The sequence below is a fragment of the Perca fluviatilis genome, chromosome 17 (genome assembly GCF_010015445.1).
Source record: "Perca fluviatilis chromosome 17, GENO_Pfluv_1.0, whole genome shotgun sequence".
NCBI lineage: Eukaryota > Metazoa > Chordata > Actinopteri > Perciformes > Percidae > Perca > Perca fluviatilis.
This window is the reverse complement of record NC_053128.1, coordinates 16,569,213-16,595,189: the sequence shown is the minus strand read 5'-3', so window position 1 is coordinate 16,595,189 and position 25,977 is coordinate 16,569,213. Positions and strand designations below refer to the sequence as shown.

General features: G+C 39.7%; 2 protein-coding genes and 1 pseudogene across 3 annotated transcripts; all 3 read left to right on the top strand.

Annotated features, from left to right (window-relative positions):
• Positions 1 to 823: 823 nt before the first annotated feature.
• Positions 824 to 24,651, top strand: ptgdsa (prostaglandin D2 synthase a). Of its 2 annotated transcripts, XR_005636626.1 has the most exons (8): positions 824 to 1,015; positions 1,130 to 1,269; positions 1,436 to 1,512; positions 2,627 to 2,737; positions 2,845 to 2,946; positions 3,082 to 3,110; positions 3,349 to 3,437; positions 24,609 to 24,651. XR_005636626.1 is itself a non-coding variant. In XM_039779099.1 (7 exons), exons 1-6 carry the CDS (start codon positions 920 to 922, stop codon positions 3,108 to 3,110), a joined length of 555 nt encoding a protein of 184 aa, XP_039635033.1. In that variant the 5' UTR covers positions 824 to 919; the 3' UTR covers positions 3,349 to 3,576. The 2 variants fall into 2 exon arrangements, 1 of the variants encoding a protein (XP_039635033.1); XM_039779099.1 differs by lacking the exon at positions 24,609 to 24,651 and having other exon boundaries at positions 3,349 to 3,576.
• Positions 10,448 to 13,541, top strand: LOC120545113 (annotated as a pseudogene).
• On the top strand, positions 14,828 to 20,773 carry LOC120545112 (protein AMBP-like). Its single transcript, XM_039779098.1, has 10 exons — positions 14,828 to 15,013; positions 16,015 to 16,157; positions 16,866 to 16,942; positions 17,038 to 17,154; positions 17,475 to 17,576; positions 17,847 to 17,902; positions 19,517 to 19,601; positions 19,780 to 19,947; positions 20,323 to 20,496; positions 20,585 to 20,773. Exons 1-10 carry the CDS (start codon positions 14,894 to 14,896, stop codon positions 20,608 to 20,610), a joined length of 1,068 nt encoding a protein of 355 aa, XP_039635032.1. The 5' UTR covers positions 14,828 to 14,893; the 3' UTR covers positions 20,611 to 20,773.
• Positions 24,652 to 25,977: the final 1,326 nt, after the last annotated feature.

Below are 25,977 nucleotides of genomic sequence, written 5' to 3'. Positions count from 1 at the left end.
ACCTTGACTTCAGTTCAAGCCAAGAGTTAAGGCCACTTTGTACCACTGGAAACATTGGCCGTTTTACTTCACCACATTGGCTATAGTTAAAGATTTTACATAGAAAACATTATCAACTTTTAAAATATGATTTATTGATATAGATTTAACTACCCAGAAGCATATATATAAAATAAAATATAATATAAAATAGTTCCACTTTGACACTGGAACATTAAAAGTACCACTTGCATATTAATGCATTAATTATAATAATGATCCAATAATGTAAAAATAGGCTATAACACTGACAGAAAACCTTTTGCATAATGAATATTTTTACTTTTAATACTCAAAGTTCCTTTTAGTTGCTAATACATCTGCACTTTTACTATAAATAAACTACTGAATGTAGAATGTTTACTTGTAATTGAGTATTTTAATGGTGTGGTTTTTCTATTTTAACTTAAGTGAATGATTTAAAGACATCTTCAACTATCTGTTAGTCTCTTTATAAAATGAACACCAGTTAGGGCTTAGATGCAGAACTTACTGATCCCTCTAAGTTTCTTCTTTCTTCTGTCAATGTGGGTTAAAGTCTCATGAACCTAATGTTTCTGCTTGGGAGTGCAGCACATGAGCTTCAGCTGATATTGAGAGACCACAAGCATGATACATTGCTGTGCATATGGGAAGTGAAGTCAAACTCGAGGTTGTTTTGGAACCACACATCCTCAACACTTGGCCACTGTTCCCTGATCCCCAGCGATGATTGGCTGACAACCAGGTGGGTGGATCAGGAGAAAAACAAATATTGCCACAGGCTTTGCCACTCTATACCTGCCTGTCGACTGCCTACAGTTCACTTTCGGCTCGGATCAGATACCCTCTTCCAACCTTTCAGCCCATCCAACTCGCCGCTTCCTTTCTCCGCGCAGCCATGAGGACCACTGTGGTCGCCGTTGTCATGGTGATCTTCTGCGTGATGATGGCGGATGCAGACGTGAAGCCCCAGAGGGATTTCAACCTGCAGAGGGTAAGATAGACAGACACACACATCCAGCTTTTTATGTTTGTTTTAAGGATTAATGTGTTTAAATCAGTTTAATTTGTAAAGTATGTGTATGTGTGTGTGTGTGTGTGTGTTTAGTTTGCAGGGAAATGGTACCGGGTGGGCCTGGCCTATGACTCTGCATCGTTTGTCCCCTTCAGAGACAAAGTGAAGGCCTCCATGGGCATTGTTACAGCACTGCCAAACGGCGACGTTAACCTCACAATGTGGGACGCCACGTGAGTCTGTGTGCACGGGGCATATACAACACAGTAGGCCTACATGTCTGTGTAAATGGGTGGCCACAAAAGTGTATGTGCTAGTCATAAAAGAGATGAAATGGAGAGACGTATGGAGTTAAGTTTGAAAAAGATAAAGACAATGTGTTTCCTCTGTGTGATTCAGACCTTTAGGTTGTCAGGTTATGGTGTACAGCTATGAGAAGACCAACCTACCTGGACAGTTCACCTACTTCAGCACACGTAAGTCTCTGCTCACTTCTTATCTCACTCATCGCCTTCCCAAGAGAGAAAAGAGAGGATGCTAAGTAAGCTCTGTAATTGTACTCCAGTCAATTAGGCTACAATGTAAATATTTGGCTGGCACTCCCACAGCAGTAGAACGAATCTGCAACCCTAGGAGCAAACAAGCACAACGAGCACACAGATAAAAGCCACAGTGCCCATGTGTGGGCAAGACATGTGACAAATATTTCAATCGATGTGCATTTAAATGTGGCTGTGTGTCTCTGCTCCTGTGATGCTCTGTAACAAATCTGACCAAACATTCCACAGACTGTCCCTGAGCTTATAAACCATACATTTAGCAGCGAGGATGCAGAGCTCAGGGTGGTTGTATGCAGACTGAATAAGCGTGAGGCTCCATTCCTGAGTGCCCTAAAAAATAATAAATTTATATAATATAGAGTGCATTAACAGAAATAAAAGCAAAGCAGAAATGTAACATTTTTGGCTTGTCCCAAATGTGTTTTTAGAGTGTTGTTTTTGTTTTTGTGATGCGCTGTATACATTTTAATGTTTTTTTCTATCTTTTAAAAATACAAATCTGGTGCACTTTGAGATTTTCCTTGTTAAAAAGATTTTGTTACAAATAACATTTATTAAAATTTATAAAAATTAAAATAAAATTATTTGTATTCATTATTTGTGTTGTTTCCAGCATTGTAGATAGCTATTGATGTAATTATAAGTCCTGTATTGTTCTGTAAATGTGTAATATATTTAAAATATTGATATATTTCCACACTACATGCATTCTTATTTGTTTTATTCCTTATTTTCTTTCTGTGTTCATTCTGCAATTGTTTTAGATATTTTTATTCATTGGGTGCCTTTATCCAGTTGTATATATATATATATATATATATATATATATATATATACCTTCTTTGTTTGAAATCTCTTTTAATGTATGCCTGACAATTTCATCCTAAATAACAAAAATAGTAGAGTATAGAGTAGATTACAATGTCACTCACATGGATTTCCATTCATCCTCATATTTCTCTGGTTAAGTTAATATATAATACTAATTAACAGGAAGCTTTTGTCACTTCTGTTTTCTGTTTTCTGTCAGGCCATAACATGGTGAAGGACATCACAGTGATGGACACAAACTACACTGACTACGCTGTGGTTCTCAAACACAAGGTTTTCAACAGAGAGTACACACAGGTGGCTCTTTACGGTGAGACACACACACACACACACACACACACACACACACGTTTTTACATGACATGTAAACGTGTGAGCTGCAGAGTCAACACTGTCTTATTTGTCTCTTGTTTGCAGGTCGCACTCAAACGGTCAGAATTGATGCTATTAACAAGTTTAAAGCCTTTGCCTTGTCCCTGGGTTTCTCCAGAGGTTCTATTCTGACTCCACCTCCAGCAGGTAAAGTAGGGGGAACACGCACATATCTACACATACAATATTACACATGTACACACACACACACACACACAAACACAGATAGCCTAATGGGGAGTTAATTGAGCTGAAGTTTCCTATATGTTTTCTGGCCAACAGAAAATTGCCCACCATCAAGATCTGGTTAGGTGAGTCTTTTTTTCTTTCTTTTTAAAAACAACAACAGGAGAGTGTTGTACATTCAGGTGTGTGTGTGTGTGTGTGTGTGTGTGTGTGTGTGTGTGTGTGTGTGTGTGTGTGTGTGTGTGTGTGTGTGTGTGTGTGTGTGTGTGTGTGTGTGTGTGTGTGTGTGTGTGTGTGTGTGTGTGTGTGTGACTTCTGTGCAACAAATCTTCAGTGTAAATTAATTTATGTTACTCTCTATAGGTTCCCTGATGTGCCTGAGATGTTCTGTGTTCACTTTTTCCCAGCATTTACAATATAACTCTCTCTCTCTCTCTCTCTCTCTCTCTCTCATTCTGGCTAAAAAGATGATAAATAGCAAATATTGCTGATGACATGTATACATCATTCTCTTTCATGTAGTGTTATACATTATTTCCATAGCTCTGCTGTGCTGACATAGTTAAATAAACAATATTAACCTCCAGGCTATATTTGAATCATTTCTTTTTTACCTTATGACCAAATGTTGTTTTTACTATGATCAGGCAGTTTAATTGAATTATATTCTGAGATTTTAATGTTAACCACCTGAATATAATCATTTGTGCAATTTCAAAGTGCTGACCCCGTTAAATATACAATATTAAGGCTGAGCGCAAGTACATGTATGAGTGTTTAAGTGTAGTTGTTAGGTTGTAAAAAGTTAAAACCATACTTATGTTTTGAGAACATTGTTTAATGGGGCCTGCAGCTAAATCTAATCAAGTAACTACACTAATCAGCATTTGTCTGGCTCACACCTTCTCTAGCTTCTAGAGAATCAGAAGAGGTCATATCAGTCATTTAGCATACAGGAGAAAGCTCCTTGTCTCCACACATGGATATCTATTGTATCTGTTTTGGGGGAGCCACCCCCTGTTGGGCCAGACTTGTTTAGAACAAATAAAATGTGTATCTCTGTACTTGAATATAATCAGCACTACCATGATAAATGACCTTTGTCTGTGAACTTGAGCAAACTGGAAATCAGAGGTGTGTCCTTAACCTGAGGGACATATAATTCGGATCCGGAGAGAGATTCGGGGCTTCAATCTGTGACCCCGCAAGGGGAGCATTTTGAAGACCGCTGTTTACAGTGTACTGTTTTTATGTGACTCCACAAGGAGAATCATAGATTCAGTCCGCTGTCAGCTGCAGTGTAACATTTGTTTTGTCATGTCGCATGGCTGCAATCTGTGTCCCCACAAGGGGAAGCATGTTTTGCAGTCTGCTACTGGCAGTGTTTTATGTTTTATGTTTGATTGTGTTTTGACTGTTTTCATGTTGTTTTATTAAACCTCTTGCTTAACTTTCAATTCGACCCCAGCCTCTCCTTCGTCCTCAGAAATCGAAGAACATGTCTTTTAGAGTTTTCTTTACAATTGGTGACCCTGACGTGATTTTTGGAGGACAAAAGGAAAAAGGCATATTGGGCTCTATCTTGCACTCAGCGCAATTGCCTTTGTACACCGACGCATGTATCATTCCTATTTTGCACCCGACGCACAGCGGACTTTTCCCTCCACAGACGCGCGTCGGTAAATTAGGGTATGTATTTGCGCTCCCGGGGGCAGTTCAGCAAAAAGAGGAGGCGTGTTCCGGCGCAAACGTTACTTTGTGCAATTCTGCAGTTTCAGAAAACAATTCCGCCACTGACCAGGAAAAACCTGGTCTAAAGTCAGTGGCGCTTAGTCTAAAGTCAGTAGCGGCTATTCAGATGCTATTTTAGGGGCGCATGCTTGGCCATAATGTAGCGTGTGCACAACGCGGCATACACTTCTCTCATCTACAGCAGTTCCCATTTTTGAAAACCATACATAATTACAAAGGAAAATATTACTGAAAATGCGCTTCATGTGTTTGGATAGATCAGGAGGCACTTACAGTCCTCAAAAAGTCGCAGCATTCTTTGTGGCTTGTTGTGTTTTACACATTTCCATGAATCATGGATGTGTTGATGACATAAATGAGGAAATATTAGAGGACTTAAGGAGACGTGATGTTGAACTACGGTGGGATTGGACACTCCGGCGGAATCTGGTCCGGGAGTAATGCGCGATGCGCTCCTGGTGGAGCGGGTGGACAGAGATGGAGTTGGGGGAAGAGGAAGGGGCACAACAGGTGCAGGTGGTGCGTTTGAGGCCCACGCTCCATTGCTGCAGCAATCCTCTCCAGACTTGAGGAGATGCGCCCCAAGTGGCCGCGAGCAACATCTCCACCCAGCCAAGACGGGCATTTATTACTTTGCGCATCTCGCATCGGGCAGCCCCGCCTGGCGTCGCCAGGCAAATCCACCCGTCATAATAGCAATCCGCCATGGAACAAGCGCCCTGCTCTTAAAGGGAATGTGAGAAGACGCTCTGATTGGTTTATTGCACGTTACGCCCAAACCACACCTAGCTACTTCAGACCAACCCATTTTAGATTTGCGTCGGGCGCAAGAGTCATTTATCCCGCCGGTATAATAGCAACAGCGCCCGAGATCCGCCCACAAAGCTACTTGCGTTTCATACTTGCGTTTCAGATCGTTAAAATAGGGCCCATTGAAAGACTGGATCATGGTGACTTGCTGAATTTTCACATGGGCCCAGACAACTGAGAGGTGAGCAGAAAACCTGTTTTTATCAAAACACTGCAGAGCTTATATAGGATACGTTTTAGATGTGAAAATTCAGCAGCATCAACTGGTAAGTCTATTAAAATCTGTAAAAGTAATTGATAAAAGTAATGCCCAATTGAGGACTACGTTGAGAACGATAAATACAAAAGTAGGCCTATTGTATGTGATAGTGTGTGTTTGTATGTGGTTGTGTAAAGCTTAAAAGCCAGCAAAGAGGGTCCGTGGTTAAGTGCACTAGAAGTCCACTTTTTTAAGTGGCCAGGTTTAGAATCCTGTAAAATTTTAATGTTAAAAAGACCGAATAGAGCCGGCGACAGAGGACCTAGTCTCTGTGAGGTCACAAGAGGTGTGGCCATAGTGTTAAAAAGTCCGATTAGAGCCGGCGACAAGAAAAATCATTTTCTCTGTGCGGTCACAAGAGGTGGGGCCATAGTGTTAGAAAGTCCGATTGAGACAGCGATAGAGAAATAATTCTCTGTGAGGTTAAAGACAGGAAACAATTAAATATAGGGTTGTATATAAGCTACTGTAAATATTTTTGAAATAGACTTGTGTTGGGATTTGAGTCCGCGGCAGCGACTCGCGCTGCATGTGTGGTTTGTGAAAAATTGTAAATAAGATTGTTTTGTTTAAACTGAGAGCGCCCAGCTCAGCAGTGTTGGATGGGTGGCAGAACGAACAGCGGCTCCATTAGGTAGAACTATCTTCTGAGGAGATTGCAGTGTGAATGCAGTACAGTATATTCTTGATTGGATGACTGGTTTGAATTTTGTGAAAAAGCGTGCAAGCTCAAGCAGTGAGAATGGCTGAAAAAGTGGAAATGGATTAATCGATATATGTCTTTGAAGAGTCGGGCGCCGACCCTGAACGTATGAAAGATGTGAAAAAGTTTGAATGGAGTTCCTCAATGAATGCATGAATGAGCAGAAAATGTATGAAAATGTGTCAGCTTTGAACATTCAGTCCCTCTGTTTCGAGGGGGCAAAGATGCCTGCTAAAACGTTGAATATTGGAAATGATTGGTTTCATTTGATTACATTTTTTGTTCATGTTTAGTATTGTTCTATAGGGACAGAAATGGAGAATACCTTACAGTTTTAGTCTTGTTTAACTTTAAATCCATTTTCCTGTTCCTTGACTAAGTTTCAGTTATTCTTCCAACAAACAAACTCTTATAATATTGTCTCCTGTGTTAATGAAGGACTGTCTAGGAGACACAGGGGGGTTTTCACACCTCATTCAATGCAATAGATGCAGACAGATTTCCTGAGTGAATCATTGTAATCTTCTCTCTGAACTATTTGATATGTTCCGCCATGCCAGAATATTTTGTAATTGAAATAAGGGATTAATCATTATATTTTAAGTAGGTTACTGGATTTTGAGTTTGTTTTTCTTCTGCTACATTTTTTATACATTTTACTCTGATCCTTCTGTTATCTTTTTCTTTTCTTTTACTTTTTGGTTTGTTGCTTTTGAGTAGGATTGTGTCCGAGTTATTGATGAAGCCCATTGCAAGTCAGAGCATTCCAGGGAGTTCTCTGAAAAGGGGAAAAATTATTTGAGGTACTTTAAGCAATTTAACATTAGCTAAAATTGGACCAAAATGAATTTAAGATTCTTAGGGGGTTTTTCAATGGATAATTTGGTAGATATATTTGGCATTTTTGTGCATCTTGACTCAAAATTGGTTTGTTTTTCACTAAAAATGATAAATAACAGGCACATGAAGATAAATTCATTATATTTTTAAGCATTCTGATCTTATTGTAGCTAATCTTCTTCCACTATTTTGTTTTGTTGGGTTTTTATTTGGTTTCATGTTTCTGATGATGTCTCTGAGAAATCATAGGGTTGATAGAGTCAAGACAGTAGCTCTTCTACTGATTTAAATTTTTTGGTTTGTTGATTTTTTATTATTTTTATTCCCTAGTTGTAAATATTTTGTTAAAAAATAAATAAAAAATGGGGGGAGATCAGAGGTGCTATGCAAATCTTCTTCTCAGAGTATGGAATGGAGCACAAAGTGACACGTGACTGACATTTATTTGCTCAAAAAAAAAAAAAATAGCAATTTGCAAAATGTTTAAAGTAATAGTAAAAGATCAATCACGCAGCCCATTCCCCCATTGAGAAAGAAAATTGTGGAGTTTTTATTTTTTGTGTTTTTGTAATTGATGATCTGTACTGTATGTTTACAATGGACTCATGGCTTTTTGGGATCATTTATTGTGTTATGGACTAAAGCTTTTTGCCCATTGTCTTAAGGACTTTGGAAAACACAGATGACAAAGGAAACATTTCTCCTCCATGAGAAATTAATGGACAAAGCAAGGACAAACTATCACATTTTTTCTTCTTCCTTGTTTTCACACCTAGACATTGCCCAACAATGAAAACAATAATATGACTTTTCGCAAGGCAGTGCGTCGGCTTGTCACAGCCATTTTATTCACAGGTGAAAGCAGCCTCCAGATTCCTGTGATGGAGCCATTCAGCCTGATGACTACATCTGATCGAGGAGATCAAGGAATCCAGGTCAGATTCATGCAAGGTGCTGCTGGACACCAGCGCTTCAGTGGAGTGGGAGAGACTCATCACAAGGAACCATGTTCACACTTCAACAACTGTTCAGCAGAGTGTCAAGGGGAGTCCGGGTTCAGACGCCGACGGAGAAAACCAACAATGCTGACTTCTGCTGACCAGATCATTCCTGCGGTGGTTTCCTGACAGCGGTAAAGCTAAGGATGGCTTTTTCCTACAGGCTGGAGCAGGCAGCACACACAGCCGGTCCACCTTCATGTTTCAGAAACAGGAGGGATAAGGAGGGAGAGGCCAGTGATGACATCCACAGGTGTCAGACATGGTTTACCAACGCCAACAAGGGGAGCGAGGAGAATTGGGTCAGCAGTAAATCCACAAGGAGACCCTGGGCTCCCCTCTGATCTGACCTTCCAGTCAACTGTTAAAGGGCCAGGATGTTCAGCCAATTCTTCGGTCAGAAAGGATAAGGACATTTTTTACAGAAACTGCAGCTGAGCTGACGCGCAAATGTGATGTCATGGGAGCACAATAGCCTGCTTTTTGATGACGTTACCGCATGGCGCTGTGTGCATGAGAATGAACCAGCAGCAATCTGAGATTTTGTCCCAAATTTTCAGATTGGACAATATTGAACAAGGAACTTTCAAAATCTGGATTTCAGACTTTTATCACAAGTCTGCATCTTTCACTACAGAAAGGACATTGATGAAGACTGTTTCTTTGTGCTCACTCCATCTGAACTGATAGCATATATTGAAGTGTGTGTATCAGTTTTTAGCTCCTTTGTGATTAAGATCAAACCTAATGCATTTTTTCCTTGAGCCAGATAAAAGATATTTGCACTGTGTAAAACCAACTAAACATATTTTGTTAAGAGAAATAACCTTCTTGATACAAGATGAGGAGTCAGATGATGAGGTCAGAGAAGGACATGAATTTCTTTTATAAATTATGATTTAGTTCTTACAACTTTGCTAATGTCTACATTTTTGTTCAGTAACTTTTATAGTGATATTCACACCTTAAAAAAAAAAATTTTAAACATTAAAGTTTGGAAGGGTTTTTTTTTTTTTTTTTAAAAATTAAAATTTAAATTTTTTTTTGAGAACATTGTTTAATGGGGCCTGCAGCTAAATCTAATCAAGTAACTACACTAATCAGCATTTGTCTGTCTCACACCTTCTCTAGCTTCTAGAGAATCAGAAGAGGTCATATCAGTCATTTAGCATACAGGAGAAAGCTCCTTGTCTCCACACATGGAGATCTATTGTATCTGTTTTGGGGGAGCCACCCCCTGTTGGGCCAGACTTGTTTAGAACAAATAAAATGTGTATCTCTGTAAACTTGAATATAATCAGCACTACAATGATAAATTACCTTTGTCTGTGAACTTGAGCAAACTGGAAATCAGAGGTGTGTCCTTTACCTGAGGGACATATAATTCGGATCCGGAGAGAGATTCGGGGCTTCAATCTGTGACCCCGTTTACAGTGTACTGTTTTTATGTGACTCCACAAGGAGAATCATAGATTCAGTCCGCTGTCAGCTGCAGTGTAACATTTGTTTTGTCATGTCGCATGGCTGCAATCTGTGTCCCCACAAGGGGAAGCATATTTTGCAGTCTGCTACTGGCAGTGTTTTATGTTTTATGTTTGATTGTGTTTTGACTGTTTTCATGTTGTTTTATTAAACCTCTTGCTTAACTTTCAATTCGACCCCAGCCTCTCCTTCGTCCTCAGAAATCGAAGAACACGTCTTTTAGAGTTTTCTTTACATAGTTCATATATAAACACCAGGGGGCAGAGACTACAAATCACTGCACAACAACATGTTTCTGCTGTGAACCAGACCTCATAGCCCAAAATTAAGTTCAAGCCTCTATGTGTAGAATCCGGAAAATATTGACTTTGGTGCACCCTGTGGTAGTTTGAAAGAAAACACTGTGGCAGACTATCCAGCCTTTCCCTAGTAATTATCAGCTGTTTAATTCTGACATGTATTGATTGGTTGTTTGTTTTAGCTTCAAATTCTGAAGTCCAATGATTAAACTGATGATATGGATTGAACACACTTACACAAAGACAAGATAAAGAGACAATCAGGACTTTGCTCTTTTAGTTTTGTGGGGGTTTTGTAGTGTTGTGGGAGGGAATTTACAAAATCCAAACAAAGTAAATCAGTTGGACCCAGAGGGGCTGAGAGGATGCAGAGAGCGGTGAGTCTGGTGTCTGTGCTGGTGCTGAGTTTGTCCTGGATCCTGCAAGCGGTCCCCGTGCTGTCAGAACCTCTACCACAGGAGAACTTTGATCTTGGCCGGGTGAGCATAGGCTGAAATACAGATTTTATTATTTCATTTAAAGATGACTAAAAAATCTGTTGTTATAATTTTCCCCTTCCCCTGTATATTTATGTCATGTGCTATGCTTTGCTGTACAGTAAATATTTCTGTGTCCCGTGCAGTTCATGGGGAAGTGGTATGAGTTAGCAGTGGTTTCTACTTGTCCTCACTACATGCAGCGCAAGAGGGGAAACCCCGTCATTGTTGCACTGGAGCTGCAACATGTTACCTCTGAGAGCAACTTCACAATGACAGCCGCTATTTTCAGGTAAAGACTTATATGCATTCTAGTAGTTTAAAGTATGTCCCATTCAGAGTTTAACCTGTGCTGTGTTTGCATGTCTGTGTGCCCTGCATGTAGGAATAGCTCATGTAAGCAGACGTCCACAGACTATAGTTTGACCAAGACTCCAGGACGATTCTTCCACCATGTTGCAAGTATATTTATCCAGCTTTCCACTCCGCATCCTTTTTTTTTAAATCTAATTGTATACATTGGCAAGGTTCTAGTCATGCTAAACTAACTCTGTCATGCAATTTATTGTGAACACTTTCCTGTCTGCAGGGTTCGGAGCAGACGTTGACTCCTTTGTGGTTCATTCCAATTATGATGAGTACGCAATGATGCTTCTGCTGAGCACAGAGAAACCCTCAGGGATTAAAACTACCACAGTCAAGCTTTATAGTGGGTGACAATTGAATGTATCAATATGTTAATTTATTGTACTTTTTGTATAAATGTGTTGTTTTCATTCAATATATGAATCAGTCTGTGTAATGCTATCTGTGTCCTCTTCAGGTCGAACTATGAGTGTGAGGACTGCTGTGCTGGATGAATTCAAAACGGTGGTCAGACAACATGGAGTGACTGATGATGCTATAGAACAAAGGTGACACACACACACTTATGCTGATGATACCTGGTCCTCCCTAAAACCATCCCGTAAGTTTGAAACATGAATTTCATTTTCTATGGCTTTCATTGACACACAGGAACAGATCCCCCCCTCTCCATCTTACTGTCTTCCCAGGTGAGTGTGTTCCTGGTGAGCAGATGACAACGCCCGTCACTACTGAGCCTCAGGTACGTGCTTCTCAGATGTGCTGAAATGACATTTGCAAACTGATATCACAAATCTGTATTTGTATAAATCAGTCACCGGTTGTGGTTACTTTGCATGTCTATCATTCAGCTTTTTGTTCCCAAGAGGTGGGAAAAAAACACAGTGCCACCTGTGGTTCCTGCACAAGAGAAGTACCCTGGTAATGTTTAACCAGGTGAGAGGACAATGTTTAAAGATTACAGTAATTAGACACTAATCAATGTTTAATTACACTAATTATACACTCACTCAGGTTCCCACAGATCACATATGGTAGCCTATGGAAACAGTGTAACTATCAAGGGTATTTCCACATATATTCAATGTCATTGCTATTTTATTTACTTATTTATTTTCTGTATTTTTTTTTGCCTTTGGTAGACAGTGTACAATAGAGAGATGACAGGACATATTTATTTCCAAACTCAAGCCAATTCTATCCTTCCACGATATGGAAAAAAGTAATTCTTGCCTTCAGTACATCAAGACTGACAAGCTAATATTTTCTTTTCTGTTCAGCACTTTGGTCAGCTGAAACTGTTTAATTGTTCTCTAGAAATAAACTTGACTTACTTACTTACCTACTACAAATATTAAAATGTAAAAAACATATGACATTTTGTAAGTCTGTCCAACTTTGGCATATGTTTGTTTGCTGTTACAGGGTGAGAGATCATGTGGAATAACTGAAGAGGAGGATTATTACTCAAACCAGACTATCATGTTGTCACACTAATGCAGAGTGTAACAAACATTGTTATCAATTGATTAAACCAGAGATCTCCAATGCCATTGCCAAATTATTGTTAATTTTTAATTTAAGTTTTGTAAGTACAGAACATGCACATCTATAACGTGATCAGAGTAGGTCAAACGTAGCAAAGAAACTCCCGCACACTGCCTATCTTGAAAAAAATAAATGTAATAGTAGGCAACGTTTTCCGTACTAGACCATCATCTGGCAAAATGAGTTCCTTTGCAACTTTTGAAAGTTTTTTCAAAAATGAAAATGTCTTAAAACTATAGTGCGTTGTTTCTGTCGCCCCCATGAGGAATTCTAAGTAATGACAGGATAAAAAAAACATGATGGACTCTTCAGAAGAGGTGATTTATCTGCACGTGAAAGCCGCCGGGGGCCACCAATTTCTAAACACAGCCATGCTGAGAAATACAGAGAGTTGTGTGAAGCTGATAGTCTTAATTAGCTTTGTAACAACTAATTTGGCAATGGCTTGAATGTAACGGACGTTCATTAATATAAAAAAAGATTACGCACTAAAGCTTTAACATGAATCCAGCTAATTATTAGCAAATATAAATCAGATCAAATTTGTGGAAAAAAAGACATTGATCATAGGCCTACTGGCCTCTAGGTAAAGTCCCTAAAATCCACAGATACAGTTAATCCTAACGATTCACTGTCTCACTCAATGTTTAACATTAAAACATGATTTATATACTCATACCAACAATTCTTTTTATAGCTTTGTTTTCTATGCACTAAGAATGTGTGTATAAAGGCTTTAGGATTTTATTGTAGGCCCAGTTTATCATGCAACTTAATTTTATAAAATATGTAGTAGGGGGTCCCTGCTCCATCCCTCTCTCAGATAAGGGGTCCTTGGCTTAAAAAACATTGAAGACCCCCACAACATGGTTTTGTTAGTACTGACTTCATATGGATACAGCACTAAATGGATACCATATGTTTCTATATCACTATTGTATTGTATTTTCTATACTTAAATGCTTGGTATGCAAAAGTAATTTGTAATGTATACAGGCTTTGCAAATAAAGTGATTAAGTGTTTGTGTGAGTGCATTGGATCTTTCAGAGTACTGAAACACATACTATAATCTTTTACTGTAACGTTTAAAAATACTGTTGAGACGGTGGCAAATATTCAAAAGCCAGCAGTTTTGACTCATAACACTGCCACATTTAAGTCCAAGACATGTGCTTGGCTTTTAATTTCTTCAGATATGGTAAGTTTAAGTGTGAAACTGCATGATCTGGATCTATGCCTTTTCAAAATATCAAAATCAGTCATGGGCATATTTCTCTTGAGTATGAATGTAACGAGCAATAATATAGTTTAATGAGTCTGGGCCGTGGGGGTTATGAGAACAGATTTCTCTGATTTGGGACCCTGGTGAGTTCAGGCTGTTCATGTCTGTTGAATAGCAAATACAGTATGTAGTTCATGTTCAGACTGGCAATTGGTAAAAAAGACATGTTAAACAGATGTTGATCCTGGTATAAAGGCTTGTTGGAGCACAGCCACATCCTCTGGCCTGATTTTGACACACACACACACACACATATACACACACACACACACACACACACACACACACACACACACAAATACACACAGTCAACTAGGGTATGTGGGTTTGGAGCTGCAGATAGTTTTGAGGCCTGCAGGGTCTGAGGATGGTGCTTATCACACGATCAAATACACAGCACAGACTCAAGCCTTTCTGCCTAGCATTGATTTAAAATGGGTTTCCTGAACTAACAGTGCTGGAACACTGTGGTTCCTGTAGTGGTGAGTGGGAGAGAAGAGGAGATGTTGCTGTAGCATTCAAACACTATTTGCTCCTAGTTTCAGGGGATTTAAAAGTAAGTTATTTTGTTTGTTCTTTTGTTTGTTCATTTGTTTGAATCTCATTTTTCAAACATAAAATAAACCAAACAAAGATATAAATGCAAACTTGACTTGGTAGATCTCTGTTCCCACCAGCCAACCATTAAGGAATATATAGCTTTTCATAATTAGTATTGAAACTGTAAAATCCCTGTCGCTCAGTAGTTAAGAGAATGAATGTTCTTTCCTGCAAGTAAAAAAAAACAAAGTACAGATTACAGACACAATGTTGATTTGTTGGTGTTGCCAAAACTCTGAAGTCCAATGTTTAAACTGTCCAGGCAAGTAAGAGCAAAAAGTAAGAGACAGAGAAGCAGAACTTTGCTCTTTTGCTTGTTTGTTCTTTACTTGGCTGTGGGAGTGAGTGCATACAAAACATAGGTCAATGCCCTGTCCCCATTTGAAGAGTTGAGAGGGGGTGTAAGAAATAGTGAGGAGGTGGCCCTTTCCTGGGATTCAGTGACTCAGACATCAGTCCTCTCAGAGACGAGTGGACAGACAGGCTGATAGGATGCAGAAAACAGTGATTCTAGTTTCCCTACTGGTCCTGGGGTGGTCATGGACCCTTCAGGGGGTCCCTGTACTCCCAGATCCTCTCTACACCACACAGGAGAACTTTAATCTGGCCCGGGTGAGTTTGGCAGACTTTCATGTTATTTTTGTTATGAAGTAAAAGGCAGAAGCACAGTAGTTAGTGTGTTCTCTTTTCCACCCTTTTCTGTCTGTTATTAGAGTAATACCCTTTACTTAATATTTAATGGTATGGAATGTTTCACCCTGCAATGGAAACCTTCATTAACTAATGACCTAAAAATCTTGAATAGAAGATAAAACCTCCTATGATCTTTATGTGTGAAATGTAGAAAATGTTAAAGCATTTCGGGCTAGTTTCAGTTACACACAGGAAAAGTCAAGTATGATACATTAAGAGCATATCAGTAAGTACTTTGTCTGCATATAGTGAGATTTTGTGTCCTGAAGATTTTTATTGTGAGATCTATTCTAATGAGCTCTTTAAAGGGCCTAATATCTCTAGTAAATTGCAGACAACCGAGTATGTGCCCTCTATTAGTGTGTCTCTGGAGTGTTCCATTGAAAAATAAAGTTTTTAATCTTATTATCATGTCCATAGTGGTTTTATATACTACAAGATATATCATGAGCAAAAAAAATGCCATGACTGAGCATTTCCTCCTTGGAGCTGCACCATTGACAGTCTCAAAAACATGGATTCAAACTGGGTTTCATACCTCACACACCTACAGAACCAATCCTGTCAACTTGCAGGGTGGGGCTTTCCATATTATTAGCATAACGCTATGGCAAAACCAGCGCATTGGCAAAACGAGGGGTATCAGAGGATAAGCCAGGTGTAGCTACATATTTGTATCTGGAGGACATTAAGTGTAGCAAGAAGTTAAAACTAGCAGTTAAAACGAATAATTGTATTCAATATTTTCATTTTGTAGCATTTTTATTTGTATAGCACTTTGTGTTTATTTAATAAAGTAAGATAAACTTTTTGTGGTTTTTGATCTGGTATACTGAACCAACAGTACCTATGTCAGTTATAGGTTGTATGTGTATTAAGTTAGTAAAATATAAATATATAACGGTTCCTCTTTCTAACAGTTTTTGGGAACATGGCATGATGTTGCTGTGGCAAGTACATGTCCCCATATGCAACGTCATAGGGGAGATGCAGCCATCGGTAAATTGGTACTGCAGAGAGGCACCACTCAAGGCAAACTCAAAATGACTCGAACTGTACTCAGGTTGGTAAGAAGTGCACAAATTAAGAATCAAAAAGCATGTTTTTGAAAGTTGGAAAAAATAAGAAAATACTTTTAGATAAATTAAAATTGACTGGTATGCATTTTTTATTCAAATTCAAACTCTAACCCTTTTTACACTTTGACTCTCTCTAAACATTTTATTCCTTAAAACATTTTAGGAAATGTATTTAATTCAATATGACATATTTGATATCAAAGAGAAATAATACATGGATATGTTAACAAATGCATATATTATATATTATGTAAATCATATTATGCACACACATTGGCTAATCCTGATAGTATGTTGGTCCAACAGCATTCAGTAAATTATCCAAAGTGTAAAATCCAGTGGTGGAAAGTAACTAAGTACAGTTACTCAAGTACAGTTTCTGTCACTTTATACTTCTACTCCACTATAGTTCAGGAGTTACTTTGTACTTTTTACTCCACAAGGTAGATCAGATTATTAATACAAAATATAATAAATAAATATTATGATGTAATATAGATTAAGCTACTAGACAGTATATAAAGTGGTTACAATTCTACCAGCTGCAACATTAGTAATGCTTACACATTAATGCATTTAACATAATTCAATATAATTCTGAAAAGATTTACACACACAGGAGAACTTTTTATTCTTCATATGGTCTGTGTATCAGTTTATATCTAAATTTGTTATTTTTGGTGTTCGTGCAGACAAGGAACATGTAAGGAGATGTCTGGGGACTATGAGTTGACTACTACTCCAGGGCGATTCTCCTACCATGTTGCCAGTATGTCTCCCTCTGTATTAATCCTGCAGTGATACAGCTCTCTTTTCAGTTCATGCTGTCCGTTTTTAAAGGTATCTCTTCTGTCCTTTCCACAGAGTGGAGGGCAGACGTGGATGCCTACGTGGTTCACACAAACTACAATGAGTATGCAATAGTGATAATGAGCAAACAGAAATCATCAGGGGATAAGAGCACCTCAGTTAAGCTTTACAGTGAGTGGACACTCTTCATAGATGCACTAGAACATTTCACTATATTATTAATTCTAGTTCAGCTTTAATGCTGTTAAATAAACCTAAACAGTAAACCAAACCATGTATTTTATTTATTTTTTTTGCTTTTTCAGTGCCCTGTATCATTTTAAACACCATGTATTGTATACCATTTATTTAAATCAAGTATTATTATTTCCCCCCTCATTTATGTTAAGATAGACCATCTTATGACATGAATATATTATATTCAAACCCTTTACACCGTGTTAAAGTATTTGTTGACATCTGTTTCATCTGTCTTACTCTGTTCTCTTCAGGTCGAACTATGGCTGTGAGAGACACTGTGCTGGCTGACTTCAAAGCACTGGTCAGACAACAGGGAATGAGTGATAACACTATTATCATTAAGCAGAACAAAGGTACAACACAGATTATCACACACAATTGCACAGACCTCTAAAGATGAAACATTCAGATGATATTTGAATGAGCGATGAAGGTTTACGGAGAGAAATGGTACCATCACTCTTCATGAAACAGTTCAGATTTATTGTCCGACAAGAGGAGATTTTTTTTTGCAGCATACAAACATAAAACATCAACACAATGAAAGACATTAAAAGAGTACATTGTTTGGCTATAAAGTGCATGGGTGTCTAAATGATACCTTTTCATTTAAAACCTTGCAGGTGACTGTGTTCCTGGAGAGCTGGTGGCAGAGCCGTCAGCTCAGCCCGAGCCTCAGGTACTCAAAATACATTTAGTTAACCTAAACTAAATAGTCTTACCATGTATGTTTGGATTATATTTTCATTTAAACACAATTTCAATATTATATATATATATATGTATATATATATATATTTTTTTTTTTTTTGCCTGTGGTGTATATTATAAAAAAATAATAAATACCACAGGCAAATGGAAACCATGCGGAGGCTCCAAGGCAAGTACCTACACAGGGTAAGACAGATCCTGAAGAGCCAGCTGAATGATAAGAACAAGGTCCGAGCCATCAACACATATGCACTGCCAGTCATTAGATACCCAGCTGGCATAATAACCTGGCCAAAGGAAGAGATAGAAGCCACTGATATCCAAGAAAGCTCCTCATAATGCACGGAGGGTTTCACCTCAAGTCCAGCACCGTGAAACTAAACACCAAGCAGAAGGAGGGTGGCCGAGGACTAGTTAATGTCAGAGCCATGACCTGCTGAGTGAATATCTCAGGCAGCAGATACACGGTGATGAGGAAGCAGGGGGAGAGGAGGAACCATGATGGAAGGACAAGCCCCTGCATGGCACGTACCACCGACAAATACAAAAAGTGGCTGGTATCGAGAAATCATACCAATGGCTGGAAAAGGCTGGTCTGAAAGGCAGCACAAGAACACGCTGTGAGCACAAGATCAATAGAGGCCGGGGTCTACCATACCAGACCCCAGGTGCAGGCTGTGTAAAGATGACCCTGAGACAGTCCAGCACATAACAGTGGGGTGTAAAATGCAGGTAGGTACGGCATACCTGAAACGCCATAACCAAGTGGTTGGCATAGTGTACAGGAACATCTGTGCCTAGTATGGGCTGGAAGTCCCAAGGTCAAAGTGGGAGGCACCTCCAAAGGTGGCAGAGAATGACAGAGCTAAGATCCTGTGGGACTTCCAGATCCAAACTGATAAAATGATGATGGCTAACCAACCGGACATCCTGGTGGTTGACAAACAGCTGAAGAAGGTAGTTGTGATAGATGTAACAATCCCAAGCGACAGCAACATCAAGAAGAAGGAACATGAGAAGCTTGAAAAATACTAAGGGCTTAGAGAGGAGCTAGAGGAGATGTGGAAAGTGAAGGTAACAGTGGTTCCAGTGGTAATCAGAGTACTCAGGGCTGTAACCCCCAGACTGGGATAGTGGCCCAGCAAATTCCAGGAACAACATCTGCGATCTCTGTCCAGAAGAGCACAGTCGTAAGAACAGCTAAGATACTGCGCAGAACCTTCAGGCTCAGGTACAGGACCCAAGCTTGAAGGAAGAGGACCGCCCAGGATGGGGTGAATGAGGATTTTCTTTTTATATTTATATATACTGTATATATAAAATAAATCCCTTCCAGCAATAGTTGGAGTATGAAGTTCAGAATCAAGAAAAACTTCAGATGTATTAGCACCAGAATCTAAATATTCTAAGTATAAGTACTTGTAAAAATATGTCTCTTTTAGAGTGTGCTAATGTGGACAGTGCATTTAAGGCTGTTGCTTTACAAGACATCTGTTGATTGTGAAAGAGACATTTAAACGGTATATTTGGGGTTCAGGTGTCTTTGTATCTCTAACTAAGTCTGTCTGCGGCTGTGATACAGCGGATGAAAAGAAATGTGGTGCCTTCTTTGGCTCCTTCAGACGTTGAGGGTTCTGGTGATGATACACCTCTTTTCAATGGAACCGGTAAGTGATCAGCTTACTCAGTTGAATAACCCTGATACTCTTAGATATATCCTACAGCATAGCGCATTCATGAAAATGGATGTGTGTTGAATGGAAAATAAGAGATCCTGATTCTGATGTCGCAACTAATGGGCATATATCCTTCCTCCTGCTATTCTCTCCCTCTCTCTCCTCGTAGAGGCCTGTAAAGCAGCACCAGATACAGGACCATGTTTTGGGATGCACCAGCGTTACTACTACAACTCCTCCCTAATGAGCTGTGAACTCTTCAAGTATGGAGGGTGTTTGGGCAACCAGAACAACTTTGAAAATGAGAGAGAGTGCCTGCAGAGATGTCGCACTGAGGGTAGGAGTGAAATACAAAATAAAACATCTGCATACATGTATGGGAAGATTATACAATACATGCAACATTAATATTTTGGCCCATTGCCAGTTTATTTTATGTAAGTGCAGTATTTTGTTTTATTGGTATTTTTAACCATTTTTCTTTTTAAAATTTGAAATGGGCATTTAATTGTTGCGGATGTAGACTACAGTAGCAAACCCACCCACAAATACTGTTGATTGTGTTTGATGAGGCTCCCTTTGCTAGGTTTCCCATCTGTAGGCCAGAATTAAGTAATACTGCCTGTTATGATGCTGTGAAATTTAAGAAAAAAATAAATAAAACCCTGAAAATACATGAAAATATCAATGCTCCTTTGTTCTGTCTTCACAGCTGTGTGCCGTCTGCCCATGGCAGCCCAACCCTGCACAGGCCAGCCACCCATCTGGGCCTTTGACTCCACCGTTGGACTGTGCGTGCCCTACAAACAGGGCTTCTGCCAGGGCAACGCCAACAAGTTCTACAGCAAGGCCGAGTGTGACGAGTACTGCGGCGTGGTGAATGATGGTGAGATGATAAAGAAGATGCATAACACATTAAATCTCCATCCACATATGATGACAACATTTATTTTTGTTTTATTGCTCTTTTACAGAGGGAGAGCTCCTGAAGGCAAACTGAGTGAGGAATGAGGAAACATCGCTGCTCATCATGATACAGAGATGCAAATGAACCAGCATCACATAAGGCGCACAATAAAGTAACATGATGTTGTCTCGGTACTCACAGGATATGTGAAGTTATACTACAACAGATCAGTAATAAAACAAGTCATGACTCTGTTTCTCTGGTGCCTCTTGTTTGTTACTTTCATTAACCTGTCACTTTCTGCAGATGCAGTTTCTTCCTCCATAAATACATACAAAAATGACACAAGACAAAAATCATGGACATGCTCCTTTTTCAGCTCCTCATTTAAGATATCAGTTATACCATCACATATCCAAAGTAGTATATTGTACAGCCATGAGCACAGATGTTTTAGCAATGATAATTGGAAGGACATCTATTACAGATTTTGACAACCAACTGATAACTTGCTCTGACCATGCTTATAGATAAGTTACTCCTATAGTCCAGATGACGAACCACTAAAGACCTTTATCACAGTAAACTAGTTATATGTGTCTGCTGTATATTATGTGCCGAGTGATAATGTTCGCATTTCTCAACATCTGCACTCTCTTATCAGGAGTTATTCATCTAATAGGAACACTTTTCTGACCCTGTGAATGTTTGCTGTGTGGTGGCGTGACAGATAATGTGCATTACCAGATCAATCAGATGAAGTAGTAGTAGTAACATTTAATGGCCTCATTTTTTGTTTTATATATTCTGACATTAAAGCATTTCAGTTTATCATTTAGATTATCATATTTATGGTTATAATGTTGTCTGCTGTAGCTGTTGTATTACAGCATTTTCATGCTTTCTTCTGTTTGATGTGTTCTGTTGTAAGAGTAGTAGTACCAGAGGGATCCAGCAGGGGGGGATGTAGCACTGTTGAGAACTTTAAGGGACACCTCACTTTCTCCCTCCAGTCAATATGGTCATTACACACGATTGAGGAAGGTTTCCGTCAGGTATGAGTCCCTCATATTATTGTTTATTCCAGTGTTCGGTAAACATATGTGTCTGTGTTGTAGCCCTACGATTTGAGGTCTTCCTTTCCTAAAAAGTAAGGCACAACAGACAGAAAGAACGTGATGAGAGACATTTTAACAGACCCTGTCAATACTATTTATTTTATTAAAGTGCTCATATTATGCTTTTTGGCTTTTCCCCTTTCCTTTATTGTGTTATATATCTTTTTGTGCACGTTATAGGTGTACAAAGTGAAAAAGCCCAAAGTCCACCCCAAAGGGACTTACCATCTCCAACAGAAAACACTGTTCACAAACTGCTCCAAACAGCTCTATTGTAGTCCAGCCTTAACTTCCGTGACGAACGTGCGTCACTTTGTAACACACGTTATAATGCTCACCTAGCTGCTAGCAGGGCTGGACTGGGACAAAAAATCGGCCCTGGCATTTTTGGGCCAAGTGGCCCACACCCACCGTGATTGGTCAGACACATTCCCTGCCTAGTGTTCAGTGTTCATGTGATCGTTTTGGATCCTTCAAGAGGGGACTCAAGACTTATCTGTTGATCACTTAAATAATTCATTCATTCTTAGAGTTATGATTTGTATATTTATGGTATTTTTATAATTTTTTATTATTGATATTTGATATTGTATTGTCATTATTGTTATTATTACTATTTTGCTTAATATTGGCTTAGCAACTTTAAAAACTGTTTACTGTTAATTTCCCAAAAGCTACAATAAAGCTGATAGTAGTATATGCCCTGGAAAAGAGCACTAATACAAAAGAGGCTAATTAAGCCATTCAAGGAACACTGATGCTTGTATCAACACTGATTTTATAGATCACAGACTTTTCAGCTAGCCAACAGGCTAACCGCTAGCATTTTCAATGTAAGCTTAAACAGTTAGGTTACCTGACAGCCACTAACTTTAATGTTACAGCCAAACCCTTTGTTATCGTTATGACGTGACACGCACGCACGCGCGCGCACGAACACACACACACACACACACACACACACACAGCCTCCCTCCCTCCGAGTCCCTGTTAATTTGCTTACTCCTTACCACATCGTCATCTACTCTCTCTTCCATCTTTTCCTCACTCGCTCCCATGGCCCTGTCGTGGTCACTCTCCTCCTCCTACAAGCGTTGTGATTTACGCATAACAGCATCTGCTTTTTTTGCAAGCTTTCTTTCCTGCGTTTTGCCTGTTAAACTGTGTGTGTTCTTCATATTTATGCAGAATTATAGTTTGCTCTTCTTATGTAAAAGATGCGGCTCTGGTAGATGTTTGCGATTGGTCATGCTGTGCAAAAATCGCCTCTTTTATGTGAACGCGCGCGGCGCTGGATTGGGAAACTCTGGGTAGGTTGAACTAGTTGTTAACCACCGTCGTGACACAGTTTATGCGGGACCTGAGGCCTGTACTCACGCCCGCCGATAGGGGGGGACAAACGGGTCTGTTGTCCCGGGCCCACAGTAGGGGGAGAACTGGGCCCTCATTAAATCATGGAATAATTAAAAATCTTTTTTTTAAATAGGCCTATTTGTGGAAAAAAAATATGTAGCATAATATTTGAATTACATAAAAGCTTTTTATTTGTTTTCTTCCTAATTGTCCTGGAAATGGTGGTCAAGAACCCCACCCCCAACATAAAAATGGTTTGGCCACTGATCAAAATTTGATATTGTCACTTGATTTGAAGTTCAGTACGCTCAAAATGTCCGGTCAGCACAAGTCCGGAGCTCGGAAAAGGAAAGAAAAGAGAAGAAGAAAATAGAGGCCGTAGAGATTTTCTAAACAAATATTTTAAAAAAGGTGGCGACGGTGAAGCTGGAACTGTCAACGTAGAGCAAGGTAAGAAACAGCGCAGCCAACGTTTACGAGCCTTGTAACGTAACTTAACAGGCCAGCTCTAATGTTAACGTCCATTAGCTTGTATAAAAGCCTGACACAACACGTTAACTTTGACAGAAACAGTTGAGTTTGGTAGCTCCATCAGTAAGGATGAGACAGAGAGAGATCCAGCTGCAGTCAGGTGACATAGAGAGTGATGCGGGAGGGGCCCGCTGCCCCGCAACGGAGGGACAGAGTCAGGCTACCGGTGAGAGAGAAGAGAGAGAGAGAGAGAGAGAGAGAGAGACAGAGAGAGAGAGAGAGAAAGAGAGAGATGCGGGGGGGCTCGCTGCCCTGTCGGAGAGTCTGAGCAGGATGGATCAGAGACTGATTACACACTTAATTTCAGTGAGAGAGGAGAGGAAGAGCAAGGGAAAAGGAGAGATCTGGCCGCGAGGGGGAAGGGGGGGGGGCCCATCTAAGATCTCGTCCCGGGCCCAGGCAAGACTGTCAGCTGGCCTGCCTGTACTACGAAGCAAGATCAACATGGCCTGGATTTCTTTCAGTAATCCGGCTTGACCTAACCTAACAACCGCGGTCCCGCATAGCCTGTACTACGACGCTGGTTATCAACTAGTTCAGTCAACTCAGGGTTTCCCAATCCAGCGGCGCGCGCGTTCACATAAAAGAGGCGGTGTTTGCGCACCACGACCAATCGCAAACATCTACCAGAGCCGCATGTTATATATAAGAAGAGTAAATTATAATTCTACATAAATATGAAGAACACAGACTCGGTTTTACAGGGAAAACGCAATACAGTCGCTGCTTCCTAAAACAGGAAGGAAAGCTGGCAAAAATAAAAAAGAATTGCCGTTCATTACTCTTATCAATATCACTTTCCCCATCAGTCAGGACCAAGATCTGGCCATAATTACACTTGGGCTTTCCATAAACTGTCGTTGCTTTAGCCTATTATTTCAGTTGCAACCCTGGCAGTGGGAAGCGATCGTGAGAGCAAATAAAAAATATAAAAACATAATTCAAACCGATGTGCGCATTGGCGACACACGGCTCAATAAGCCGATATGTAATTCCCTCCCATTAAAATATATATATTTCATAAAAATACCCATCAGGGAATGTTAACGTGGGTCTCTAAATGTTTTAACTTTTATGAGCGCACCCCAATCTCTCTCTCTCTCTCTCTCTCTCTCTCTCTCTCTCTCTCTCTCTCTCTCTCTCTCTCTCTCTGCACCGAGCTCCGCCTGATCTTCTTTAAGAACGTTATCAATCTATTGATTGGTCAGTAGGCGGTGCTTTTACACCGGTTGATCTCTAATCTCCAACTTAACCTGCTCCCGACCAGGTTAGATGTTCAGCATGAGTTACCACGGTGATTGAACCCGATAACAACTAATCCACCTTCGTAGTACAGAAAATCCTGGGTTGAGCCTGAAGTTAGCTCGTTAACGCCAAATCCTGCTTCGTAGTACAGGCCTCAGGGTTGTTAGGTTAGGTGAAGCCGGGTAACAGAAATAAATCCATGGCATGTTGATCTTGATTCGTAGTACAGGCTATAGTTTAGTTATTGCAGTGTGGTCTGACTGCTGCGGTAATAGCTTGATGAGAATCGCTTTCAGACAGATCTCCTTACCTGATTTGGATGGCCTGATCTACAGTTCAGCATCCATGACGAGTCAGTTACTTGATGTAATCGAGACTATCGTTTGTTTTAGGCCTACTTTTGATTGATGCACGTTGAGAAAACTTCGACAAACAGAGCAGGATGGGTTTAATAGCGAGGCTAATAGGCCTATCTACTAGCTATATCTTCCAAAACCCTAAAACAAATGATCTGTAAAGTTGTTCTATACTCTATACAGACCCTCTTCATATATTTCTAGCCTATATCTATCTACAAAAAGTTTCAAATTGCAAATTAAATATAATTGACAAGTATATATTATGGTCAGCTGCAACTATTTAACTTTGTAATCATTTCATAGGCCTGTCTGCTTTCTGTGTCCAGGTTATCTACTTTAGTCTTGTTTTAAACTTACATTGTGTAATTTTTTTGAGTTGATTCTTAGCAAAAAACCCTTTGTTCTTTCACAAATATGTGCTCATTCATGTGTAATTACTTCCACCAACTAATCAAAGTATTCTCCTAAGCATAGAATCTGCCATTTAGAATCATTCAGAACACATACGAGTAAGTCGCTCGAATGGCGACAGCTGAATATTGATTAACCAATTAAAAAATACATTAGCCAAAGAGGGACATACCAACGGCTTTTGTGCTTTCACTCAGTGGCACCGTGACGAATGCAAGGTCGAGATTACTCGCGACTGCCGGCACATTTGAAAGCCTTGAATGTCCTCGAAGATTCTCGAGGACATGTAACGGAGTCGTCAAGGAAGCGATAAAGAGAATTAAAACGACAACGCGACAGGCAAAGCAACAAGACCAAAGTTAATATTGGAGTGGCTAGAACAGCTGCGTGTAAACAATGGCGATACTAAGAGCTAATTTCGGGTTTGGCCACCGTAGGACTTA

What these genes read in the sequence shown, in the direction of transcription:
- ptgdsa (XM_039779099.1), top strand. Translation starts at nt 920, where the DNA reads ATGAGGACCACTGTGGTCGCCGTTGTCATGGTGATCTTCTGCGTGATG. An exon ending in GTTCACCTACTTCAGCACAC is followed by an intron (nt 1,513 to 2,626) that starts GTAAGTCTCTGC and finishes GTTTTCTGTCAG; the next exon opens with GCCATAACATGGTGAAGGAC. An exon ending in CACACAGGTGGCTCTTTACG is followed by an intron (nt 2,738 to 2,844) that starts GTGAGACACACA and finishes TCTTGTTTGCAG; the next exon opens with GTCGCACTCAAACGGTCAGA.
- LOC120545112 (XM_039779098.1), top strand. Translation starts at nt 14,894, where the DNA reads ATGCAGAAAACAGTGATTCTAGTTTCCCTACTGGTCCTGGGGTGGTCA. An exon ending in GCAGAGATGTCGCACTGAGG is followed by an intron (nt 19,948 to 20,322) that starts GTAGGAGTGAAA and finishes CTGTCTTCACAG; the next exon opens with CTGTGTGCCGTCTGCCCATG. An exon ending in CTGCGGCGTGGTGAATGATG is followed by an intron (nt 20,497 to 20,584) that starts GTGAGATGATAA and finishes GCTCTTTTACAG; the next exon opens with AGGGAGAGCTCCTGAAGGCA.